General features: G+C 42.8%; 1 protein-coding gene across 3 annotated transcripts in view; it reads right to left on the minus strand.

The window, feature by feature from the left end:
- SPATS2 (spermatogenesis associated serine rich 2) overlaps nt 1–18066 on the minus strand; it is a 156337-nt gene that overhangs the window by 40240 nt on the left and 98031 nt on the right. For all 3 annotated transcript variants that reach the window (XM_058433467.1, XM_032143937.2, XM_032143936.2), the window contains one exon: nt 3543–3622. In XM_058433467.1, the coding sequence (XP_058289450.1) occupies nt 3543–3622 (80 nt within the window). The remainder of the gene's footprint in view (nt 1–3542; nt 3623–18066) is intronic.

Genomic DNA, 18066 nt, shown 5'->3' on the forward strand with positions numbered 1-18066 from the left:
ATATACTATTAAAAGATCTTTTCTCATCTTATTTTAAACATGTATCTCTTCTCAACCAAATTTTTAGTTCCTAAAAACATTATTCACTGATTTGCTTTATTTTGATAATACTCATAAGATAATAACAACCCTACAATATAATATTACTACTATATTACTAATGGTAAAACCACTGAATAAAATTTAAGATTTGCAATTCTTTTTACCCTTTAAATGTATCTCTCTAAACCCACATAGTAAGAATACTGTGTTCAAAAGTCAGTGGGGTCAGGCGTGGTGGCTCATGCTTGTAATCCCAGCACTTTGGGAGGCCGAGGCAGGCAGATCACTTGAGTGAGGTCAGGAGTTCGAGACCAGCCTGTTCAACATGGTGAAACTCCGTCTCTACTAAAAATACAAAAATTAGCCAGGCGTGGTGGTGCATGTCTCTAATCCCAGCCACCTGGGAGGCTGTGACAGAATTGCTTGAACCTGGGAGGCAGAGGTTGCAGTGAGCCAAGATCTCGCCACTATACTCCAACCCTGACAGAGTGAGACTCCGCCTCCAAAAAAAAAAAAAAAAAAAAAACGGTCAGTGGGAAGATTTATTCTAGTTCACCCTTTCCCTGAAGGTGCAACATTTTTAAAAGGGCAAGCTTACATAAGATCTCAGTTCCAATCTTTTTGTTTGGGTTTTTTGGTTTTGTTTGAGACAGTCTTGCCATCACCCAGGCTGGAGTGCAGTGTTGTGATCTCGGCTCACTGCAGCCTCAACCTCCCAGGCTCAAGCAATCCTCCTGCCTCAGCCTCCTGAGTAGCTGGGACCACAGGCATGTGCCACCACATCTGGCTAATTTTATTTTTTGTAGAGATGAGGTCTCACTATGTTGCCTAGGCTGATCTCAAACTCCTGAGATCAAAGGATCCTCCCACCTCAGCCTCCCAAAAGTGCTGACATAACTGGGCTTAATGGCATTGTGTGGTAAAACCCGTGTATTACTGAGACTGGCAAAACATGCCACAGTTACCTATTAATAGTTCAGGCTCACTATTCTGGGTTCTTTAGTTCCCTCTAGGGATTTTCCTTACTTCTTATGTTCAGCTATACATTCAAAATGACGTATATTATTTTTCATCCCGTATTTTTTTTTGAGATGGAGTTTCACTCTTGCTGCCCAGGCTGCCGTGCAATGGCGCGATCTCGACTCACCACAACCTCCACTTCCCGGATTCAAGCGATTCTCCTGCCTCAGCCTCGTAAGTAGCTAGGATTACAGGCATGCGCCACCATGCCCAGCTAATTTCTTTTTTGTATTTTTAGTAGAGATGGGGCTTCTCCATGTTGGTCACGCTAGTCTCAAACTCCCGACCTCAAGTGATCTGCCCACCTCAGCCTCCCAAAGTGCTGGGACTACAGGTGTGAGCGACTGCGCCCAGGATATTTCTAGGTATTTTATATTAAAAAATGTCTTCAGGTCGGGGGGCTGAGGCAGGAGAATCGCTTGAACCTAGGAGGTGGAGGTTGCAATGAGCCAAGATTGCACCATTGCACTCCAGCCTGGGCAACAGAGGGAGAGACTGTTTCAAAAAATAAAAATAAAAAAATCATACAAGTGAGAAGGTATACAGTCTGTAATTCAACGAAGGTTAATACATTTTTGAGATGAGCAACTTCATATGTATCAATCACAGCAATGATCCCTAAAAAATGGAAGTTTAGGCAAAACTTAACAGACTCTGTTGGGTGCAGTGGCTCATGCCTGTAATCCCAGCACTTTGGGAGGCCGAGGTGGGCGGATCACGCAGGAGATCGAGACCATCCTGGCTAACGTGGTGACACCCTCTCTACTAAAAATATAAAAACTTAGCCAGGCGTGGTGGCATGCACCCGTAGCCCCAGCTACATGGGAGGCTGAGGCAGGAGAATCACTTGAACCCAGGCGGCAGAGGTTTGCAGTGAGCTGAGATCACGCCACTGCACTCCAGCCTGGGCGACAGAGTGAAACTCCGTCTCAAAACAACAGAAAACAAAACAACAACAACAAAAAAAGCCACCAAACTTACAGACTACGATAAAGGTAAGATTCTGATAACTTAAAATACATGTATTTATAGTACTCAACCACTGTACAGGACTCCATAGTCAACAATTTTTTTTTAAATAAGACAGAGAGGCCAGGTGCAGTGGCTCATGCCTATAATCCCAGCACTTTGGGAGGCTGAGGTGGGCAGATGGCCTGAGGTCAGGAGTTTGAGACCAGCCTGGCCAACATGACAAAACCCGTCTCTACTAAAAATATAAAAATTAGCCAGGCATGGTGGCAGACGCCTGTAATTCCAGCTACTCAGGAGGCTGGGGGATGAGAATCACTTGAACCCAGGAGGTGGAGGCTAAAGGGAGCCGAGATTGCGTCACTGCACTCCAGCCTGGGCGACAGAGTAAGAATCTGTCTCAGAAAAAAAAAAAAAAAAAGAGAGAAATCCCATAAAGCTTTTGTTTTATGTTTTTCTCAATATAGCTCATTGACGGTTACATTACTAAAACCACTTGGTTTTCTTCCAAAAGAATGCTCCTTAGATCTACTTCTGGCCAGGTGTGGTGGCTATCCCAGCACTCTGGGAGGCTGAGGCAGGTGGATCATTTGAGGCCAGGAGTTCGCGATCACCCTGGCCAACATGGAGAAACCCTGTCACCACTACAAATACAAAAATTAGCTGGGTGTGATGGCGCACGCCTATAATCCCAGCTACTCAGGAGGCTGAGGCACGAGAATCACTGGAACCCAGGAGGCGGAGATTGCAGTGAGCTGAGATCGTGCCACTGCACTCCAACCTGGGTGACAGAGTGAGACTCTGTCTCGAAAAAAACCCACAAAAGACCTATTTCGGCCGGGCACGGTGGCTCACGCTTGTAATCCCAGCACTTTGGGAGGCCAAGGCAGGCGGATCACGAGGTCAGGAGATCGAGGCCACGGTGAAACCCCGTCTCTACTAAAAATACAAAAAATTAGCCAGGCGTGGTGGTGGGCACCTGTAGTCCCAGCTACTTGGACAGGCTGAGGCAGGAGAATGGCGTGAACCCGGGAGGCGGAGCTTGCAGTGAGCCAAGATCGGCCACTGCACTCCAGCCTGGGTGACAGAGTGAGACTCCGTCTCAAAAAAAAAAAAAAAAAAAAAGACTTATTTCTTGTCTTGGCTCTGAAGCCTCCTGGACTTAAGAATGCTCTTCAAGTACTTGGGAAGATCCTATTCAGATTGTTCCTTAAGGAATGTTGCCAAATGAGATACACTCAGCCATATAAACATTAATAAACTAATTAATACTGAATATCTTCAAGAGAATTTAGAATGAATATACATGGAGATAGGCAAAGAAAATGCTTGCATTTAGTAGGTTCTGCGCAATCAGAACCTATTTATGGCAGTCACTCTCTAATATATAGTGGCATTGTTTTATTTGTAAAATTTCACTCTCATAATGAGTTTGTGGTAGCCACTAGTCGTATTAGTACCTAAATTTTCCTATGACATTTAAGTTTACTATCCATAGTGACTAGTCTTACCTTCTCTTTCATGTTCTCAAAAGCTCCTCCCTGGGCCAGTACAGTATTGGACTGCAAATCAAAAATGAATCCTGATGAATCTGAAAGAATAAGAAGGGAAAAATATATTCAACATGATCCAAATATAATCCATCCCTAAGACAGAAGGGCCAAGACTGGCTGCTTTTGTCCCATAAAACAATTAACAGCAACTTAGTTACTATTTGGCAAATTCTGTTACATAGATAACTTATAACTGCCTTCTGAATTAAACTTATAATACAGAAATTTAATTTTAATAAAAACTGTCACAGCTTGAGGTAAACACTAAATACATCAACTATATTAGACTGTCCTGTAATCCTTGATATCGTTGTTGATTATCCCACCTTAAGGCCCTCTAAAAATGTTACAAGTAAATAGCTCCCCACGGTAAAATTTAACACTAAAGAATCTGAAAATGTGAGTGGGATGGGAGCTTCTGTAGCATTAATAACACAAAGTAATTGCCTCTTCTAGCCAGAACCATACATGTTAATGTTTGTAGACTATAAACCCGTGAATACATTCATGTGTGTGTCCCTAATATAATGCTTGATGAAGCAAGGCATCCAAGTTGTAGGTTATGGAAAAACAGTTCAATATGATTGATTACAAAAAAAGATTCTGGTTTGTCTGTACTTACAAAGAAAAAGGCTATGTGCAAATTTAATCAGTTTCTTTACCCCTATGTGATCAATAAATTACTTCAGCTTTAACACTCAACAGCTTTGTTTTAACCCAGTAAGATACAATCTCAGGAAATGGTTAAAGTGCTTTTCAAATTCTGATGTGCATACTTACCACCTAGAGAATCTTATGTTAAAATGTAGGTTGTGATTCAGCAGTCTGGCCTGTGGCAGATTTTTACTCCCAGGTGATAACAATATTACTGATCTCTGCACTCTACTTGGAAGTAGCTCAGGAGTTAGAATTTCTTTTTTTTTTTTTTTTTTTGAGACAGAGTCTTGCTCTGTCGCCCAGGCTGGAGTGCAGTGGCGCAATCTCTGCTCACTGCAAGCTCCGCGTCCCGGGTTCACGCCATTCTCCTGCCTCAGCCTCTCCGAGTAGCTGGGACTACAGGGGCCCGCCACCATGCCTGGCTAATTTTTTTGTATTTTTAGTAGAGACGGGGTTTCACCGTGGTCTCGATCTCCTGACCTCGTGATCTGCCCGCCTCGGCCTCCCAAAGTGCGGGGATTACAAGCGTGAGCCACCGCGCCCGGCCTAGGAGTTAGAATTTCAACAAGGCAAGTAAAAGGAAAAATGTTGAGAAAAGGGGTACAAAGACACCACGGTAATACTCTAGTACACTTTCCAAATTATTTTGCTGTTATTACAGATATGTTTCAATTAAAGATTCTTTCACGGCTTAATCTTGAACCTTGAATTAATTTAGATTTAACTTTTGTTAATACTGGTCATTTCTAGACTGCTACTCAAATGAAAAATCAGGTAACACTTATACAAACTCAGTATTTAAGCTTGAGTTTTCTAGATGACTATATAATATGGTTAACTCCCCATTATCTTTATTAATTGAAAAGAGACACAGTCTACAAAAACGAAGATCTTATAGAACCAAAGCACTATTCAGAACCTTCTCAGAATTCCTATAGATCAGCCAAATGATATAACTCGAATGTTTTAATGTATCCTCCCCCAAAGAGGTATTAATGAGCAGTGGGATGATACAAAGGACATCAATAATCCACTTATTAGTAAATCAAACCACCAATCTCTTTTAGGGAAAAGAGGGAACACAAAACAGCATTTTGGATTCCATTACTAGCCTCTTATCTAGCTCTGCTTTTTTTTTTTTTTCTTTAACAACATAGTAGATGACACAAACTGCAAGGAAAACAAAGGATAGGCTGGGTGTGGTGGTTCACCCCTATAATCTTTTTTTTTTTTTTTTTAATTTTTTTTTTTTTATTATACTTTAGGGTTTTAGGGTACATGTGCACAATGTGCAGGTTTGTTACACATGTATCCATGTGCCATGTTGATTTCCTGCACCCATTAACTCGTCATTTAGCATTAGGTGTATCTCCTAATGCTGTCCCTCCCCCCTCCCCCCACCCCACAACAGTCCCCGGAGTGTGATGTTCCCCTTCCTGTGTCCATGAGTGACCCCTATAATCTGAACATTTTGGGAGGCCAAGGCAGGTGGATCGCTTGAGCCCAGAAGTTCAAGAGCAGCCTGGGCAATTTGGTGAAACCCTGCCTCTATAAAAAGGAGAAAAATTAGGCATGGTGGCACTTGCCTGTAGCCCCAGCTAATTGGGAGGCTGAGGCGGGAAGACAGCTGGAGCCTGGGAGGCTGAGGCTGCAATGAGTCGTGAATGCGACACTGCACTCCAGCCTGGGTGACACAGAGAGATCCTGTCTCAAAAAACAAACAAAAAAACAAAGGGTAGTTCTGCAAACACTCAATTATTGGCCAAAATAAATTCGTATAATTAGGGTTTATCTGGAAAACTGCTAGGATAATGATTAAAAATATATAAAGCAGCTATTTCAGTCACGATCCCAAAGAGGAAGTGAATGGCATACTCAAATTGGGCAATCTTAATAGAGTTTAATAACAGGAGTATTTTCAAAGCTGCTAGCGAAGAGTAGGGAAACCACCCAAGATAGGGCTGTAGCTGGCTTTTAAGCAATGTGCACTGCTACTTGAGACTTGAGTGTGAGGAGGGAGCAGTTACAGGAGCCAAAGACAGAAAGGGTCCTTTTATTTTTGTTTCATCTGGTATAGAGGGCGTCATCAGACAGTTGCTGTGACCTCTGGCCAAAGGACACACTCAGCCCACAGCTACCCCTCAGAGAAAGATTAGAGGAATAAATGTCCCTACCTTACTCTCCTCCCTTCCTCGGAATCTCCTGCTAATGCTGCCCAACTGCCAAACTTAAGTAAGCCAGAGGGCATGGGAGGCACTGAGATGGTCTACACAGGTCAGGAGGGCACAAATGACAATTTTGCATTTATATTCTATGACATGAGGTCACCAAAAAGAGAAAGCAATAATCTAACATCTTAATTTGTCTACTCACTAGCTGATACTGCCTTTTTAAACTTAAACCAACACCTCAAGTACATTCAAAACCTTACTTTAATCAGTTGGAACCTAAATGTCTCTTAGTATTATACAGAAAGTAATTTTTAATTCCCATCAACAATACTTAGTGATTTTTAAACTCTTATTTTTTCATGAAAAGAAAGTTTAAGATTTACCTAATTCTATTGGTAAGAAATAAGGCAGGATTTCATCTTTTTATTAATATTTAGCTGTGATACAAGAGCATGTATTCTATCAGAAACACATTTTTAAGGAAAAAGTGCTGTTAAATATTCTCTAATCCTGGGTGTTCAGGTAAAAAAAAAAATTATCAGGCAAGATTCATAAAGAATATGAGGAAGCCTAGGCCAGATGCGGTGGCTCACACCTGTAATCCCAGCACTCTGGGAGGCTGAGGCGGGCGGATCACTTGAGGTCAGGAGTTTGAGACCAGCAAACATGGTGAAACCCCGTCTCTACTAAAAATACAAAAATTAGCCAGGCATGGTGGCAGGCACCTGTAATTCCAGCTACTGGGGAGGCTGAAGCAGGAGAATTGCTTGAACCCGGGAGGCAGAGGTTGCAGTGAGCCGAGAATGAGCCACTGCACTCCGGCCTAGGCGACAGAGCAAGACTCCATCTCAAAAAAAAAAAAAAAAGAGGAAGCCTTGAGCTTGAGCTTTCTTACGTATTTCACTCTATCAGGAACCATTTCAGAAGTTTTTTTGGAATTATTTCTTTTATTTTTTGGAGACGGAGTCTCGCTCTGTTGCCCAGGCTGGGAGTACAATGCTGTGATCTTGGCTCACTACAATCTCCGCCTCCAGGGTTCAAGCCATTCTTCTGCCTCAGCATTCCCAGTAGCTGGGATTACAGGCACACGCTACCACGCCCGGCTAATTTTTGTATTTTTAGTAGAGACAGGGTTTCACCATGTTGGTCAGGCTGGTTGGAATTATTTCAAATAGCACACATTCAGGTATATTTTAGAAGAAGTGTTATTTACAGTACAAATGACATATTTGTAAATACTACAGGTTTTGTTATTATTGTTTTTGCTGGCTTCAAAAATTAGGCAAAAGTTGTTTTTAGGCACTAAGAATGACATAGAAATAGCTGAGCCTGATTATTCCATGTATTAAATCAACCTTGAACAGGTGTCTTGACAAGCTTTAAAACACAGTCTCATTCTGCTGTTAATTTATAATTTAACCTGAAGATCATACTGTACTAAGTGTTTTAGAATTAATTTGGTTTAAAGTTCTGACTATATTTATACCCAGGGTGCATATTTATTTATTAAAAAAAAAAAAAAACAGAAAACAACAAGTGTGGCAAGAATGTGGAAAAACTGGAATTCTGGGGCACCGCTAGTGGAAATGTAAAATGGTACAGCCCCAGTAACAACCACATGTTGGTTCCTTAAAAGATAAAACATAGAACTACCACACGATGCAGCAATTCTGCTTCTTGGTATACACACAAAAGAAATGTCACCAAGGTCTCTAACAGGTGTTTTGTACATCCATATACTGCTGTCAGCGTTGAGATACACTAGGATACAACAGTGAACAAGACACGTTTCCTGCCCTCTTAGAGTTTTACTGTCTAGTGCAAGAGACTGACAAAAAAATGAATAACCATCTCAATATAACAACAATGCATTAATTTATCAAACTGTACAATACCAAATACATATGCTAGACCTCCACAATAACACTATTATGGAGTGAAAATTATTAAAAGCTCTACCACCTTGGGTCCTATCTAAAGAGGTTTGGCAGAGCTAATATGAACACACAGTAAGGCTCTTAGAGGTACTGAAGTCAATTTGATACAATTATCCATGAACAGATTATCTCCATCATGGAAAAGCCTGTGCCCAAATTCTAGGCTGCTCACTATAGAGACAAGTGTAGAGGGGGTGGAACCCAGGTATGGAGTAAGTCTAAGGATTCTCATGGGGGTTACTGAATTTGTATCTGAATTCAACAACCAAAAACTTACAGTTTGGGATTGCTTGTATCTTTCTTTTGTTAACATAATGGCAAATTATTCCCTCTGACAAGCAAGGAGAAAAGTGGAATTATAATCCCTCCCAGAATATCCTCTCTTAATCTCATATTGATGAGAAAATCGGTCATGGTACTACTCCTTGCCCAAAGTCACACAGTAAATCCTACTGTAGAATCAAAAAGGGAGTCCAGGTTTTATGCTTTACATTAGTGCTGTGTAACTCATCAAATATACTAGTTCTCAAGTTGCCATTATTTTAACAGTACCTTGATATATAGCCTTTCTTCTAAGGATCTCAGATTCTTGCTATAATCTACTGATATTCCTTACACATACATCAAGTAAGTTTGAGTAATAACATTATTCACATCACACTGGCTGCAGCAGGGAGGCACCACCAGGCCAGCAGGGATACACACTCAGTGGAGCCTGAAAGTGGGTGGCAGGGGGAGCAGGAGCCCTACCCCTTCTGAGTTGGGGCAGGAACTCCCTAGGTGCCACTGCCAAAACTGTGGCTGTAGACTCAGGCCTCCCGCTCCATGAAGCAGGCAGGAGCCCCCCATCTCCCAGCTGTAGCTGCCCAAACCATAGCTGCACACTCAGGCATCCCTGTACTCTAGAGGCCACAGGAAGGCCTCCCTGCCGTCACAGGCTAGGAAGTGCCTGCTCCTGCTGTCTGGCTTCTCCCTGTTGTCGGCGCCTGCTCCAGTCTCAGCAAAGTTGGCTGAGCCAGGGTGCTATGAATGGCAGCAGGAGGCAGGCAGGTTCCTGGGCAGAAGGGGGTTGGTCCCTGGTTAGGCCCCACTGTTAGGCCAGGGAGGGCCTTCTGAAGGCTGGGGGCCAGGCTGCTAGTCCAGCACACTAGGGTAGTGACTTGTGGTGCCTTTTCCAGGCCTGCCCATGGCCACCCACGGACCAACTGGCACGTACTTTCTCCCCTCTGAGGTCGACAAAAGCCCCGGGCTCAGCCAGAGCTGGGCAGGGGATGGAGAGAGGATGGGGACAACCTGCTGCACAGAGGAGCCACCTTCTCCGCTGAGAGCTGCAGAGACAATGGGACGACCTGCTGGCAAACCATCCTCTACAGGGCCTCCTCTCTGCTGAGAGCTGAACACTCTGTAGGAGGCGACCTGCCTACAGAGAGGAGGTACCCACTGCGGGTCTCCGCTGAGCTGTTGTAACACTCAATAAAGCTCCTCTTCATCTTGTTCACCTTCTACTTCTTTGTATACGTCATTCTTCCTGGATGCAGGACAAGAACTCAGGCAAAGGCATCACTGGCCACAGAGGTTTCTGGCCAGAAAAGTGACACTCCAAAGATCCGTAACAGTTTCACCACGGCCAAAGAAAGACCAGAGGAGGTAAGATCCAGTTAAATACTGGTAAAGCCCAGAAGTCTAGATAACCTGACAAGTATGATTATTACTTGACATATTTTCCCTAATGGTATCAACTTTCTCTTAAAAAGTAAAAAGTAAACTCAAGAGCAGAGCCTACGTAAGTGCCAATTCTTACAGAAATGGTATCTCATAAACAATTAAACAACCTGAAGTTCTCCTTCAGACTGAACACAGCCAATATTGGACCATAAAAGAAAGTGACTAATTGCTTGGAATTGCTTTGTCTCATGCCAACTTTGAGAATAATCCACATGTAAGTCACCAACAAAATTACAAGTGGAGTTCAGTTTCTTCATGTGCACTAATGGCAAATGTGGGGACTGGGGTTATACTGTACAAATATAAGTGCAAAGAAAAGGAAGTTATTGTCACAAGAATTAGTAGTTAAGGCCTATTCAGAACTTCACAATTAAAGATTCTGGCTGGCTGCAGTGGCTCACACCTGTAATCCCAGCACTTTGGGAGGCCAAGATAGGAGTATCGCCTGAGGCCAGGAGCTTGAGACCTGCCTGGGCAACACAGCTAGACCCCATTTCTATAAAAAATTTAAAAAGTAGCTGGGCATGCTGGCATGCAAGCATCTTTAGTCCTAACTACTTGGGAGGCTGAGGCAAGAGGATTGCTTGAGCCCAGGAGTCTGAGGTTGCAGGGAGCTATGAGCATGCCACTGCACTCCAGCCTGGGCAACAGAGCAAGACCCTGTCTCAAAAATTAAAAAAAAAAAAAAAAAAAGACAAAACCACAAAAACCAAAAACTAAAGATGCCACTAACTTTAATTTCCTGGGTGGTAAATCTTCTGCCAACTTACCACTTATTGGAGGAAATATGATTGTTTTGGTAGGAAATAAAATACTTATGAAAAAGAGAATGTGTAAACAACAGGAAATCAAGTTCGGAAGGGAGCCAAATCAGAGCATATCAGGGAAATTTAGAAAAATATGTTCAAATGCCATTTTGTAGGACTTCTAGTCTGCTTTAATTAACATTACTATAGTGTGCTATTGTAGCCTTTTGAAATGCTAACACTTTTATACATATTTAATTCTTCAAAACTTATTTAAGAATAACGCCATCTTTGTTGCCATTGGTCAAACTACACATATCCTCTCAGTAGGTTGTAAGCATACCAACTGACGGTTCACCAATCAGTCTTCTATCAGATGACTACTGCAACTCACAGGTTCAGAAAAAATCCACACTTGTCCAATTACCAGTCAATCTGCTTCAATTCAAGAAAACAGCCTTTCATCTTCCTGTTATTTCAGCTTTCATTTGCCTATAGTCTCAATAGCTGATGAAATTTTTTCCTTACTTTGCTCCTTTGAGTGCCATTTCAACTATATTCTGAAGGATGCTGTGCCTCTTCTTATGAGACAAAGCACTTAAATCAAGAAGTTTCCAAACTTCTAGAATGAGTTCTGAATTTTCCAGGTACAGCTTGATGGAAACATCAGGGTTTTTATGGGAAGGAGGTAGACAAACAATTAAATCCTACCTTACTTTCCCTCATAGATTTCCTGAGTTTTCAGTAGGTGCAATAGAATAAGCTTTTAATTGTTAAATTCCAATAATTTTTTTTTTTTTTTTTTTTTGAGAGGAGTTTCGCTCTTGTTGCCCAGGCCGGAGTGTAATGGCGATCTTGGCTCACTGCAACCTCTGCCTCCCAGGTTCAAACGATTCTCCTGCCTCACCCTCCCAAGTAGCTGGGATTATAGGCATGTGCCACCATGGCTGGCTAATTTTGTATTTTTAGTAGAAACAAGGTTTCTCCATGTTGGTCAGGCTGGTTTCGAACTCCTGACCTCAGGCGATCTGCCCGCCTCGGCCTCCCAAAGTGCTGGGATTACAGGCGTGAGCCACCGCGCCCAGCCAAGTTCCAAGAACTATTGAGGGTCTCATTGTTTAAAAGGTTTGTTCTGGTAATAATCCTGTCAATTCCTCCAAGTCAGTCCACCTTTCACAAACCTTAGTGCAACAGGAAAAGTTCCCTTGTCCCCCTCACAGGGCATGCAGTGGGGGTGTGGATCGCTTCTTCAGTGCCCTGCTGCTCAAACCTCTAGGGGAGCATACGGACGGCAGTGTCTAGGGGTGAATGTTTACAGCTGAAGCTGACCTACCATCCATAGGCAGCTTGTGTTGTGTCAATTAGACTCCTGTCCTATCACAAGGACAGAGGGATTTCTGTATCCTGGGGTTTCTTGCCTTGTACCAGAAGAATCAGATTACACATGAGCTTGGAGAATGAGTGCAAGGTTTTATTGAGTGGAAGTAGCTCTCAGCAGATGGGGGAGCCAGAAGGGAGACAGTTTTTCCCTGGAGTCGGGCCACTAGGCGGCCCAGGCTCTCCTCCTACTGCCCCAGCCAAACTCCATGTCATTCTGCCGGTTGGTGACCTGCTGGCGTGCTGGTGACTGTGGGTGCATTCCTCTCTACCTCCAGCTGCCTGTGTGTTCCTCCCCTGACGTGCTCCTCTCCATGTCCAGCTACCTGTGTGTCTTCCTGCTAGGGTCTCTGGGTTTTTATAGGCACAGGATGGGGGCGTGACAGGCCAGGGTGGTCGTGGGAAATGCAACATTTGGCCAGGAAAACAAAAATGCCTATCCTCACCTAGGTCTTAGGCCCGGGATGGAGCCCTAGCCAGAGACCACGCCCTTCCGCCCTTCCATGTCATTTAAAGGGACCACGGCCCTTCCCTTCCCAGCACTTCCCTTCCCGACTTCCCTATCATTAGTACTATCCTCTAGAGAACAGCTAGGAGGCAATGATATTGACTTTAATGCCCCCTCTTCTGTCTCCAGGACATCTCTCATTAGTCTGGAATTTGTTTTCCTACATACGAAATGAAATGCAGTTTTAAAAAAATTCCTTCCTATTCCTCTCTGTCTTTCAGATTCTTAAGAAGTCTACCAGGCTGGGCACGGTGGCTCACGCCTGTAATCCCAGCACTTTGGGAGGCCAAGGCGGGTGGATTGCCTGAGGTCAGGAGTTTGAGACTAGTCTAGCCAACATGATGAAACCCTGTCTCTACTAAAAATATTTTAAAAACTAGCCTGGTGTGGTGACGTGCACCTGTAATCCCAGCTACTCGGGAGGCTGAGGCAGGGGAATTGCTTGAACCAGGGAGGCAGAGCTTGCAGTGAGCCGAGACCACACCACTGTGGGCTACAGAGCAAGACTCCATCTCAAAACAACAACAACAACAAGAATTCGACCAGTAAAGAAATTCAATTCTGTAAGTCAAAAAATTAAACTATCTTTAATACTTCGTTATAATTCATACGACTTAAGCACATATCCCTAAATGTTACGGTTTAGTTTTACCTTTATCTATAAAGGAATAACCCTGTATGCATTTTATTTTTGGCGTGCATTTGGATTTTTGCTTAACATCATATTGTAAGACTCATCTTATGTTCTTGCAAGTAAAGGCAGTTTATTCATTTTCATATGGTTTGGCTCTGCGTCCCCACCCAAATCTCATCTTGTAGCTCCCATAATTCCCATGTGTTGTGGGAGAGACCCGGTGGGAGATGACTGAATCATGGGGGCGGGTCTTTCCTGTGCTGCTCTTGTGATAGTGAATGGGTCTCTCATGAGATCTGATGGTTTTAAAAACAGGAGTTTCTCTGCCTGCTGCAAATAGAGATACACATAAGATGTGACTTGCTCCTCCTTGCCTTCCGCCAAGATTGTGAGGCCTCCCCAGTCATGTGGAACTGTAAATCCAATAAACCTCTTTCTTTTGTAAATTGCCCAGTTTCGGATATGTCTTTATCAGCAGCAGAAAAATGGACTAATCCGATCACTGAATAATATTTCATTGTATGATTATGCCATTATTTATTTATCTATTCTGCCAGTGATGGAAAACCAGGTATTAAACTTCCAGTTAACTAAGATCAGTACAGAATAGCTAGTAAGAATCTGGACAGTGAGGAATGGGAAATGATTTCTTATTTTAAATCTGTGTTTCATTTCATACATAATAGCACTAATTCCAGTTTAGATCTGAGAGAAGTTGTTTGTTGTTATAAAAGACTTTGCTTTGGATGTTCCTTTTAGAACTGTAAAAGAGTGAATGCTTTCCCTCTCCACCCATCTACCTTGCTTCAAAGTACAGAAATGAATAGGTCAATCCTAATTGCATGCTTCTGTCTCCAACTAAACCATGACCTTTCTCATAACACTACAGCACTGCAAAATCTGTCACTCTTCACTCATTAACCTTCATGTCAATGAGAATTAAACCTGTCAGATTCTTTTTTCTTAAACCGACTTAGAAGTCAATAATCAACTTCAATTATAAATATTCCTGTCTCCAACTAATTGTTAAAATTATCACAAGGCAGCTTTAAGTGTTAAACTTGTGAAGATAAGAGACACTCTATGTAAGTAACACACTTGTTTAATTAAGCCTGTTCTGGCCAAATGAAATGTCCTCTTAAAAAAAGTTATGGTGATATATAACACAGGTACGGTGCAAACACATAAAGGATTATGGTCTGATAATTTATCACAAAGCAAAATACCCAAGTACTACTACCCAGGTGAATAAATAAAACACTGCTAGTACTTAGAAGTCTTCCTCATGCCCCCTCTCAATCATCTCCCACTCACCAAAGGTAATCGCTCTCTGGACTTCCTTTCTTTATCAGCAGCAGGAAAACGGACTAATACAATCACTGAATTCATACCACTTAAGCATACATCCCTAAATATTATGGTTTATCTATAAAAGGAATAACCCTGTATGCATTTTATTTTTGGTGTGCATTTGGATTTTTGCTCAACATCATGTTGTAAGACTCATGTTAGCTTCTTACAAGTAAAGGCAGTTTATTCGTTTTCATTGCTGAATAATATTTCACAGTATGATTATGCCATTATTTACTTATCCTGCTAGTGATGGGCAACTGGGTTGCTTCCAGTTTTGGGACAATACAAACAATGCTGTTTTCAATATTCTTGTACAAGTGTTACAGTGTACCTAGGAATGCACTTCTGTTGAATATACACAAAAATAGAACTAAATATGACATGTGTAGCTTCAACTTCAGTACATACTGTCAAACAGTTTTTCAAAGACACTGTACCAATTTAGATTCTCACTAGCAGTGTTTGAGATTTTTGTGTGTGTGTATGTGTGTGTGAGACAGTCTTGCTCTGTTGCTCAGGCTGGAGTACAGTGGTGTGATCTCAGCTCATTGCAACCTCCACCTCTTGGGCTCAAGTGATTCTACTGTCTCAGCCTCCCGAGTAGCTGGGATTACAGGCATATGTTACCACGCCCAGCTAATTTTTGCATTTTTAGTAGAGATGGGTTTTTTGCCATGCTGGCTAGACTGGTTTCAAACTCCTGAACTCAGGTGATTTGCCTGTCTTGGCCTCCCAAATTGCTGGGATTATAGGCATGAGCCACCATGCCTAGCCAAGTTTCTATTGTTCCCCATACACTCCATACACTTTTTGCTTGCATTATTCTGTTGTTGTTTTTTTTTTTTTTTTTTGAGACAGGGTCTCACTCTGTTGCCCAGGCTGCGTGCAGTGACATAATCATGGCTCACTGCAGCCTCGACTACCCAGGCTCAAGCAATCCTCCAACCTAAGCCTCCTGAGTAGCTGAGATTACAGTGGGACTACACGCATGCGCCACCACGTCTGGCTGATTTTTTACTTTTTGTAGAGATGGGGTTTAGCCATGTTGCCCAGGCTGGTCTCGAACTCCAGAGCTCAAGGGATCCAACCACCTCAGCCTCCCAAAGTGCTGGGATTAAAGCCATGAGACACCACGCCTGGCCCTGTTATTCTTTTCAATTTTAGTGATTCTGGTATGAGATTGGTATTATAGTTATTTCATTAGGGTTTCAATTTGCATTTCACTTACTTCTAAAGAGACTGAATAATATAATATTATATTATATATCTATTTTTTTGAGACGGAGTCTCGCTCTGTCGCCCAGGCTGGAGTGCAGTGGCACAATCTCAGCTCACTGCAAGCTCCGCCTCCCGGGTTCACGCCATTCTCCTGCCTCAGCCTCTCCGAGTAGCTGGGACTACAGGCGCCCGCCACCACGCCCGGCTAATTTTTTTGTATTTTTAGTAGAGACGGGGTTTCACCGTGGTCTCGATCTCCTGACCTCGTGATCCGCCCGCCTCGGCCTCCCAAAGTGCTGGGATTACAAGCGTGAGCCACCGCGCCCAGCCGAAGAAGTCTTGCTAACAGATAAGAACCAGAAGGTACGTGAGAAGCAAATGCAGTTGATTTACCAGCTGGTGAGCTGCTCCTAAGTTACATTTTTCTTTCTCTGATCTCTATTATTAATTTGTGCCAAAACCACAAATATAATTTACAATTTAGTTTGGAACTTAACTTTTAGAGAAAATAATAGACTTAAAATGGTATATAAATAATGTAAATACTTCAGGTGGAAGTGAACAAAAGGCTCAAAACATTTCTAGCACTATCAATAAACCAGTCTATTTCACATAGAAAAAAATTACTCCTAAAAATGAGAAACGGGGTCAGGAGTGGTGGCTCATGCCTGTAATTCCAGCACTTTGGGAGGCCGAGGCAGGAGGATCTCCTGAGGTCAGGAGTTCAAGACCAGCCTGGCCAACATGATGAAACCCCGTCTCTACTAAAAATACAAAAATTAGCTGGGCATGGTGGTGGACGCCTGTAATCCCAGATACTTGGGAGGCTGAGACAGGAGAATCGCTTGAACCTGGGAGGTGGAGGTTGCAGTGAGCCAAGACTGTGCCATTACACCACTCCAGCCTGGGCAACAAAAGCAAAACTCAATCTCAAAAAAAAAAGGAGAAACAACTTGAGTAGCCAGAATAAAATCTTGTCTTTGAGTTGTCAAAAAAGTACAGTTCAACCTTTTTGAATGAGATGAATAAAAAATCAAACATTTTTCAGGGAGAGAGTGTTGAGTTGCATGTTTTTTCCTTCTTTCTTTTTTTTTTTTTTTTTGAGACAGAATCTCACTCTGTTGCCCAAGCTGGAGTGCAGTGGCGTGACCTTGGCTCACTATAACCTCTGCCTCCTGGGTTCAAGCAATTCTCCTGCCTCAGTCTCCCAAGCAGCTGGGATTACAGGCGTGCAGCACCACGCTCAGCTAATTTGTATTTTTAGTAGAGATGGGGTTTCACCATGTTGGCCAGGCTGGTCTTGAACTCCTGACCTCAAGTGATCCACCCGCCTCAGCCTCCTAAAGTGCTGGAATTACAGATGTGAGCCACTGTGCCTGGCCCATATTTCTCAGCTATGAAAAGTTTTATTTTACTTTGTCTTTTCTTTTTTTTTTTTTTTGTTTTAGAGACAGGGTCTTGCTCTGTCACCCAGCCCGTAGTGCAGTGGCAGGATCACAGCTCACCGTGGCCTCAACCTCCCAGGCCTGAGTGATTCTCCTGCCTCAACCTCCCAAACATCTGGGACTACAGGCACACACCATCATGCCTGGTTAATTTTTTTTTTTTTTTTTTTTTTTTTTTTTTGAGACAGAGTCTCACTCTGTTGCCCAGGATGGAAAGCAGTGGCGCAATCTCGGCTCGCTGCAACCTCCGCCTCCTGGGTTCAAATGATTCTCCTGCCTCAGCCTGTCAAGGAGCTGGGATTATAGGCGCCTGCCACCACGCCCAGCTAATTTTTGTAATTTTTGGTAGAAACAGGGTTTCACCATGTTGGCCAGGCCGGTCTCGAAGTGATCTGCCTGCCTCAGCCTTCCAAAGTGCTGGGATGACAGGTGTGAACCACTGTGCCTGGCCGTTAATTTATTTTATTTTTTTGTAGAGATGGGGTCTCACTGTGTTACTCAGGCTAGTCTCAAACTCCTGATCTCAAGTGATACATACTCCTGCCTCAGCCTCCCAGAGGTGCTGAGATTACAGGTGTAAGCCTTATTTTACTTTGTAAAGATTTTTATTAAGTACTTCTTTATGTAAATCAAATGGTTATAGAACTTATAAAAGAAGAAAGAAGTGGACTTATGGTTACTTTCAAACACATCTATTAAAAATAATTATAC

Source organism: Hylobates moloch, unplaced genomic scaffold (assembly GCF_009828535.3).
Source record: "Hylobates moloch isolate HMO894 unplaced genomic scaffold, HMol_V3 SCAFFOLD_22, whole genome shotgun sequence".
NCBI classification, from domain to species: Eukaryota; Metazoa; Chordata; class Mammalia; order Primates; family Hylobatidae; genus Hylobates; species Hylobates moloch.